The following is a 9105-nucleotide window of genomic DNA, read 5'->3' as shown; positions in this document are numbered from 1 at the left end:
GTTAGTCGTAAGTAACATCATCGTTTTGTTAAATAAACGTTCTTGACCCTAGATCTCCTGTAGCATAGTCTCAGATGCCTATGCTTAAAAGCAAATTTAATCAAAAGACAAAATAAAGAAATAAATTGAAAGGTACATCAAAGAAACAGCCTGGACTGGGTGCCTCTCAAGGGGAGAGACACCAAGATGAAAGAGGCTTGGGCTTTTCAACCCTCGCAGTCTGTGCACCGGCTCTTCACATGATACCCCAGCAACGTTTGGTCCAGTGGTAGTTCTGGGTATGAAGGCTTCTTGGTTTCTTATGGGATGCCCTTTCTCTGTCCTCCAGGCAGCTTGTTTACTGTTATTAGATTTTTGCAGTCTCTGCTGACAGGATTTCCTGGTACCTGCCTGCAAGCTCCACCCCCTTCCTTTAGCTAAATCACCTTGAAATGTCAGATGACTACGGATATGTGTTATGAAGTAACGGTGTTGTCTCTCTTTGACCAACAACCACAATTGCTTGAACAATGACATGAGTTGTGCATCCTGAATCTCTTTGAGCAATGACCTTTCAATGCGAGCTACCACACCTATCACATACAAAGAATCACAAACAATATTCACTGGGCTATGAGCAAATCTGATAAACACTTCTATTACAGCCCTGAGTTCTAAATGCTGAGTTGATCCTTTCAGGTCCGCTAGAATCACATCATGCCATTTTCCATCTGTTTTCCATGTAATTGCTGCTTTCTGCATTTTACCTCCTGCATCAGTAAACGCTGTAGGTCCTTTAACAGGAAATTCTGAGAGAAGGGGGGGACCCTCCTCCATTGATCCCATATGCAAAGCTGACATCAACTTGTGTGGAGGGGAAACTGTCTTAATTAAAGCTTGAGAATCTAATAACACAATCTGAAAAGGCAAGGAGTTCTGCAAAGCCCATTGTAAATACTCTGAAGCGAGGGGAACAATGATATACGCAGGCTCACCCCCTGAAATTTCAACTATTCTCTGCCTACCTTTCATTATAAGCTGAGCAAAGACCTCAACCCGGGTTGTAATGGTTCGTTTGAGTTGAAAAGGCAAAAACACCCACTCTAAGATCTTTAACGGCTCCTTACCAGTTGTTCATTGCATTATGAGAGCAAAAGGATAATTAGTGTTGTTCACAATTAGTAGTCCGATTACATAATCTGGGTTCCACCTATGAAAGCTTTTACAAGTTTGGACATAACCTTTTTCAGAGCAGCTTCCGCCTCAGCAGTAAGCGTCCTAGGAGACCTAATGTCACTATCCCCTTTTAGCAGTTTTACAATTGGAGCTAAATCCTCATTAGTGATCCCACAAATGGTCCGGACCCAATTCGGATCACCCACTAGTTTCTGGACATCATTTAGGGATCGAATAACAGGGCGACATACTACTTTCTGAGGTTTCACTGTGGACTGAGAAATTTCCCAACCAAGATATTTCCATGCTGGTTGAATTTGTACCTTTTCTGGAGCAATTTGTAATCCCCTATGCTGCAATGTATCAGATAATTCATTTATCAACAAATCAGTCGAAAATGTTTCCGCAGCTATTAATATGTCATCCATGTAGTGGTAAATCACTAACTCAGGATGAGATTTTCTGATCGATTGCAAGGCCCAAGCTACATAAATTTGACACATAGTTGGGGAATTTTTCATTCCCTGTGGCAAAACTACCCATTGATACCTCTTCGCAGGTTCAGCCTTATTCACAGAATGTATGGAAAATGCAAAGAGTTTACAGTCATCAGGATGCAAAGCAGTGGTGAAAAAACAATCTTTCAAGTCAATTATTAAGATCTGCCAATTTTCTTGAATCATGACAGGTGATGGTAATCCCGGTTGTAATGCCCCCATGTCTTCCATGGTATCATTAATTTTTCGAAGCTCATGTAACAACCTCTATTTATTTGATTTTTTCTGAATAGTAAACACAGGAGTATTCCAGGGACTTGTAGATGGCTCTAAATGCCCTTTTTCAAGCTGTGTCTGTACTAGATCTTCGACATGGGCGAGTTTTTCCTTACTGAGCGGCCATTGATTTACCCAGATCGGATCATCATTTTTCCACTGTAATTTCAGTACTGGTCGCCCATCATCAATGGCTGCTTCTAGAAATGCTGTTGTTTTGTCACCAGAGTTGCTCCTAGTTGTCCTAACACATCTCGTCCTAATAGAGAAACAGGGATAGACATCACATAAGGTCGTACAGAACATAATGAACCATCAGATAACTGCATTTGTAAGTGATGTTTGCTCACCTGGGTGTTCTGCATACCCCCAACACCCATGACTGGTATTTGCGGGGACTTGAGAGACCACCAAACTGGCCAATCTTTTTTGCTGATAATAGTCACATCAGCACCTGTGTCTACCAGAATTTCAAAAGTCTGTGACCGGCCAGATTTGTCTAAAAGAGTCACCTTTTCCATTGGTTTAGCCTTACCAATGTCCAGAGCTAAACAGAACTCTGCATTGTCCGTAGAATCAAAGCTTCCTTCTGCACATTCTTTAAGTGAAACTTTTGGAACATTTGCTTTAAATGGAACCAATTGACCTATCTTTGATCCTTTGGGAATGTGGACTGGTGGGCTAAGAGTCTGTACCATAATCGAAATGATGCTGGCAAAATCTGCATCAATTATTTTTGGAAGTATAAAAATGCCTTTTCTAGTGGCAGATGATCTTCCTAGAAGCAAAGCACTTAAACCATGCCCTAGTGGTCCAGTCATGTTTGTTGGTATGCATTGTACCTGAGTGTCAATTAATGTTACATCTTTCATAGTTTCTACATCCACTGTGGCACTCCCTGAGGTGGCAGCGGTGACTGTGTCCAAGCAGCCTGAGACCTCACTTGTGTCATCGCGCCGGGTGTCGGTGCGCTCGTTTCCCCATTTCCCAGTGGCTGCCCATTTTTATGAAAAATAGACCTACAGTCTTTAGTTCTGTGTCCAAATTTTCCACAGCGGTAACATACATTACTGTCTATAGGATCTGTACCACTCTTATTTGATCTTCCATAAGTCTGATTGACATGACATTGGGATTTGTAATGCCCTGTTTTTCCACATTTGAAACAAAATCAGCCTGATCTATTTGGAGTGTGAGCTAACGGGGGCTTCATAGCAGCCGCAAATGCAGAAGCCATAAGACCAAATTTCTCTTCATCTGAGCCCACCCTGGCACAAGCATCCATCATCTCAGCTATTGAGCTATGCTCTGGTAAAGCAAGCAAGATTTTTTTACAAACTGGGTTAGCATTATCAACTGCGAGTGTCATAAGCAAAGGTTATTTTACATTAGTATCAATCGGTGCCCTATCCAAAGCTTCCCTTAGACGTTCAAGAAAAGCCATGTACGATTCATTGTCCTTTTGCTTTACTTGAGAGTACGGCGGGACTGCTCTACCTTCTTCTGGTAGAGTTTGGAGAACGTCTCTTGCAAGAGAGGAACTCTGCCGCAAGACGGCAGTATCTAACTGTGCCTGCACCTGAGGGTTAGCAAATTCTCCCGCCCCTGTCATCTTGTCTTTTGAAGCCAGGCACAACGGGTCTCCGTCATTGCGGTCTGAGTTAAGAATAGCTGCTTCCTCACAAGCATCAATCCACCTATTTCTCCAGAGAACTTCTTGCATTGGTGTTAGTAGCAACGTAGCCAGCTGACGACAATCGTAAGGAGTTAGTATTTGCCCATCAAAAAGACTATTAATAAAGCCTTGAGTATATTTTCCATGCAATTCATGCTGCTGCACTGCTTTTCTAGCCTCTTTTATCTCCTCCCAACGCAACCCAGCCCACCCAGGGTTCTGATTACCCTGTCCGTCTTGCTGGTAAATGACTGGGTATGCACTTGTTATTTCACCTTCTATCATCGCATTTCTGATAATCCCTCGCCAATGTCTTTTAATGTTATAAGCATCCGTAGAACCCGAACCCCCCGCTGCACCCCCCTTCTCGTCACCATCAAGATAATCGCCTTTCCGAGTGCTGGATTCTTTCAGTGATAGCTGGTCTGTTTTTTCACACAGTTCTTTAGTCCAGTTTTTTTCCGGCGACTCCTTCTCCTCCGGCGTAGGAGTTAGAGGGGTAGAAGGCGGTAAAGGCGGACAGGAATCAGTAAAAAGACTGATATTACACTTATTTATGACTTTAGCATTTTCAGCTTTCACCAGTTCTTTTGACAAATTATCTGACTCCAGTTCCTTGAACTGCTTAGTCTCTTTAGTGTGATGGTATAGGGGGCCATCTGCCGAGTGATTTTCCTCCCCCCACCCCAGACTGCTGTATCATCGGGGGCGCCGATGGCACAACAGGGGTTGGGGTAGGAAGGGAATCAAAGACACGAACTGGGTAAGCTTCACAGTTATTTTTAGAGTTCTTATCAGGCTGCAACGCTGTAAAAATTCCAGTAACCGCAGCCCGTTCAGCCTTAAGTTCTTTTAAGGTGGTAAGTATAAGCTTCCATGTAGTCACTAGTGATTTAGCTTCTTTATCTGCGTCGCTAATCTTATCCCATAACTTCTGCCCTATATCGTCCCAAAGTTCAATTTTTAAAGCTTTTTCAGCTTCTGTCGGGTAGCCGTTAGTTCTACACCAAACCAACAGTCTACGGATGTTACTTTCTTCATATTTAAGTCCTCTCATAGAGAGAATATGCAGGAGGAGTTTAACTATGGCTTCTTCCTCAGAGGATATATTTTGCCCCATAACTTCACTCTTACCTCCTCCCGCTCCCAGCCGCTCACCTTTTACGGTGACTTCTTCAACAAAATGCGGAATGTCCGTACGCCTCCACCTGGTTCTCAGTCCAGCTGATCCGCCTCCGGCTGGGCTGCTCCAGGCTGTTCCCCGACCTCAGTGGTACGTCGTTCAGAGTATCATGTCGGGGTCACCATTTGTTGGAGCGAAATAAGGACTCAGCAAAACAAGTCGATTCAATGTGAATCACGCTAAAGCCATTTATTACAGAAACAAGTCTCCTTATATATGTAACTATATTCTAATTAAGCATCCACGCTCCAAGCATGGATTCGCTAAATGAGTATTGTGGGCTGTCCACGCGCTGGAGTCTCACTGATGATACATCCGATGATTCACGCCATGCCAGGACCCCGGTGATCGTGGAACGCCCCTCTTTCCCACAGCAGACTCCGTTTTCAGCTTCCCGAAGAAGCCTTGAGATTCCTTTGAGCCAGACTAATTCATCAACAAAGTCTTTATCTACCAAAACCCCCTCCACAGCTGGCCTCAGCAACATCTCACTGCCAGGTCTGATGGTGAGGAACCTGCAGGAGGGTGCTGCAGAACGCTGACATGTGGCTCTGTGGACTGGGGCCTCAAGCACAGAATTGTTTTCTTTCTCCTGGGAACACCCCAGCACTCATCTTACTTTTCTAACAATTCACCTCTATCTGCTTTTGCGCCATGGTGATGAAGCTTAAGGTGCTGCTGCCGGATGAGATGGGTACGGAGAGCCTGGCTGAGGTCCCTGGCCCTTTGCCAGAGTGTGAAGTGGACTCTGTGTGGCACACATGACCAGGGCAGACCTTGTTGCTATTTTTCTACTATTTTTTTTTCTTAAAACATGGTAACTTTTCATGGTTGTCTCATCTGTTCCAGAAGTTGCCGGCTGAAGGCAGCCCTGTTCTTTCCCTTCCCGCCCCCACTTTTGGGACATTGGAGCACATGGAGGCAATCTTCTCTTGTCCCCTCATGTCTCCTTTTCCCCTCCTTTGTTCAGCAAAGTGGATTTTTGGTGCTGTTTTCTCCATGTTTCCCCATGTTTTACCATTAAATCCTGGAAGGAAATGGGCAGTCTTGCAGTGCACTGAGTGCAGTTGCTTGCCGTTGTCTGGCAGAGGATGAAAGAAAGGGGGTAGTGGCAGCAGTAACTAAATAGTGCTTAATTAGGCTAATGAAATAGCTGCCAATTAGGAGAAGTGGGAATACAGGGGTTCCTGATGTGTCCATCATTCACCACATCCACGGCTTGTGCAATCACAGGCACTGACCTGTCAGTATGAAAAACTGGTTAACAAGCTCTGCAAAGATGTACGTATTTGTTTTTCCTGTCCACTGTGTTGTGGTTTTTTTTTTTTTTATTTGTGGGGAAAGAAATATTTTTCTAATTTCTCCTTTCCCCTGTAGGGAGCAGCCCTGCACCCTAATTTTCCTTTCTCTAGAGGAGAAGCACCCTCGTGGCCTTTACCGGGTGTTGGGGCTGCTCTCCCTGGCAACTTTGGGGCAGTTTAGCTGCAATAGTGGCAGGAAGCTCTGGCCCTGCTGACAGTTCACACCTTGACAGCAAAAGCCCTGCGTGGTCATCAGTGGTTTGGTTTCCTGTCCCCTCCTCCATGTCCCCAGCCCTGTGCCTTCCTGATTCTTCCGTGACATGGAGGACGAGGACGGTTACATGGTCTTAGATCAAAGGAGGAAGTGGGGCGCTGCAGGGAGCTCAGGTCCCCTCCAGGATGCAGGTAATGGGGTGTTGTGTCTGTTGGTGTGTCCCCTACCCCTCCAGATTGGTGGAAGAGAGAGGAAATATGGCAGGGGTGATGACAGGCGTGATGGGAGAAGCAGGGTGATGCAATTTGTTTCTTCGAGGGCTGCTCAAGGCAGCCTGAGGCCTGGAATGTGGGAGGAGGGTCTGGTGGGGCTTTTTTCCAGGTGTGTGACCCCAAAAGTGGAAACAGAGGGATTTTTTGGGGGGACACTCAGCTCCTGTTGCTGCTGGTCCATTCCTGGGGTCACACCTTTGTGCAGGGGGGGCTGCAGGGATTCAGAGGGGTCACCCCCCTGTCCACCCTGCTTGGGGCTCTCTGGGGATGGAGAGGGATTGACAGATGCTCTTGAACTCCACCTCTTTTTTGGCACCCCTATTCCTTTCTGCAGGATGTGGCCTGCCAGAGCCCCGGGAGGGTTTTGCCGCACAGTGGACGCGTGTCCCTGCACCAGACACCCGACGTCCCCACTGTCTCCTCAGGGCCCTGACAGCCGCCCTGTCCCTGTCCCTCATTGGCTGTGGTGAGTTGGCCCCCTTGGGTTTTGCTTTATTTTTGGGGGGGTGGGACACACACAGGGTACCCCCAAAACCAGGCTGAGGATCTGTCTCTCCCAGTGTCTTGGCTGGTGGCAGAGAGGGGACAACCTGAGGGGACTGTGGGATGCATAAACACGTCATGGAGACACAGTTGTGGTGATCAGCACGGTGTCTGCCTGGAGCTGAGGAAGAGCCTGTGCCCCCTGCAAGGTGACCCACCCCTCTTGGCATCCCCTTGTTGGGACCCCTTAACCCCCCAAATAAGCCATGAGCATCCTTCTGGCATTATCTCCACCCTGGGTGCCTTAGTGTGGCAGTGTCCGTATGTCCATCTGCAGAGGGTGAGGGGTGCAAGATCTGCCCCTCGGGCTGGACGCTGCACAGGACCAAATGCTACTGGACTGCTGATGAGACCAGCTCTTGGAGCGAGAGCCAGGAGGACTGTGTGAAACGGGGGGCTGAGCTGCTGATGCCGGGAGACCAGGATGAGTTGGTAAAGGGACCAGTGACATCAGGGATGTGGGACGGGTCCTGGGGCTGGTGGTACCTGAGGAGGGGTGAAGCCATGCCCAGAAATCTGGGGTCAGCACCCAGCCCTGTGGCCAAACCTCTGCAAGACCTTTGCTGGTGTCAGAGTGTGGGGGACACCAGTGGGGCTCAGTCCTGCGATGGGTCTGCGTGGGGACAGGCTGGAGCCAGTTTGGGGATGGTGATCAATGACACATCAGCATTACCACCTGCCCTCTCTTCTGGTACAGGATTTCCTAAATAAAATCCTTCAGAATCCCACCCGCTACTTCTGGATTGGCCTCTTCATGCCCTCCGCTGGGAAGGGCTGGGTTTGGCTGAATGGCTCCCACCTGGACCAGAGCCGGTGAGCACTTTGGGGTCTTGGGGTGCAGGCATTCCCATCACCCAAGTGACCCTTGTGGCAAGGCACATGCTCACACATTCCCACCTGCATCCGCAGGTTCCAGCTGAGCCCCCAGGATGGAGGCAGAAGATGTGGGGTGCTGAGAGGAGACAGGATCATCTCTGATAACTGCAACTGGGCCTGTCAGTGGGTCTGCCAGAAAAGAGTCACCCAGCTCTGAGCCGGGGGCCACAAAATGGGTCAACAGAGGGACAGATGCCTGGGGACGGGCCAGGATCAGGCCCTCAGTGGGGGAATGTGGGAACCACTGCTGACATTGTGCAATGACCGTCTGCATAAATGAATTACGACATTAACAGGACTCTGTGTGGTGTTTTCAAACAAGTTTTCTTACAGGGAGGGGTGGAAGTAGCATCCTGCTGCACAAGATAAACCTCCCTGAGCATGCTGTACTGGGGCACTGGGGAAGGGTATGTAGGGAAATGTACAACTTTTCATCCCTGCTTTAGCAGATGGACACAAAATGCAACTCTGTGGTATCTTTTTGGGGAGAGAGGGGGGTACAGGTAGCAGAGAGTGCATTCCATAGAGCAGAGTACAGAAAAAATCCCTCTTGCAGCAGAATGATTCATTTCTTGGGGGACCCTCTTCAGCAGCTGCACCCTCAGAAGTCTCAAAAGAAGCTGTGAAAACTTCAGATCTGGCAAATGTAGGAAAACCCAACAGCACAGTACTTAAAGGACTGGCTTTTTTGGCCATCCTGAACTCTGAAGCAAGCTCTAGACCCTCCAAGTGTTTATTGTAGTTTGTAGGCCTGTTGTTGTAATTCTGGATGTCCGTTCTATCCAAATCCAATAGAATTTGAGTGCTTCTAAATTCTATCTTGGTTTGATTAGAGCTACAGTGGAAAGCAATTGAAAAGTAAGCTCAGGACAGCGAAATTTTACAATATAATATCTCTGGACTCTCTGTGGCCATTACTACAGTAGGTGGCACTATCACTTCAGTCAAGTAAGCAAGTCAGCTGAACCGGGGATCTTACAAACCTCTCAACAAGAAGATTCTTTGTGCAGTTTTAAACATCCCAACAAAGTAAGTAAGGATCAGGCCTTTGGCATGCATTTGTGTTGTGGCCAAATTCCAGTTTTAGATTTTTCAGGTCGAATTATTTCCTTA

The 9105-nt window shown here is 47.2% G+C and overlaps 1 protein-coding gene across 2 annotated transcripts; it reads left to right on the top strand.

The window, feature by feature from the left end:
* The first annotated feature begins 5139 nt into the window (after positions 1 to 5139).
* On the top strand, positions 5140 to 8274 carry LOC110360860 (killer cell lectin-like receptor subfamily B member 1B allele C). 2 transcript variants are annotated; one of them, XM_021291547.2, is made up of 6 exons: positions 5148 to 6492; positions 6908 to 7039; positions 7134 to 7265; positions 7394 to 7548; positions 7814 to 7929; positions 8026 to 8274. In XM_021291547.2, the coding sequence occupies exons 1-6, from the start codon at positions 6408 to 6410 to the stop codon at positions 8147 to 8149; spliced, it is 744 nt and encodes a 247-aa protein (XP_021147222.1). In that variant the 5' UTR covers positions 5148 to 6407; the 3' UTR covers positions 8150 to 8274. The 2 variants fall into 2 exon arrangements, with proteins under 2 accessions (XP_021147223.1, XP_021147222.1); XM_021291548.2 differs by lacking the exon at positions 7134 to 7265 and having other exon boundaries at positions 5140 to 6492.
* Positions 8275 to 9105: the final 831 nt, after the last annotated feature.

Source organism: Columba livia, chromosome 1 (assembly GCF_036013475.1).
Source record: "Columba livia isolate bColLiv1 breed racing homer chromosome 1, bColLiv1.pat.W.v2, whole genome shotgun sequence".
Taxonomy (NCBI): Eukaryota; Metazoa; Chordata; class Aves; order Columbiformes; family Columbidae; genus Columba; species Columba livia.
Note: the sequence above shows the minus strand (reverse complement) of the source record. Positions and strands in the feature narration are given on the sequence as shown.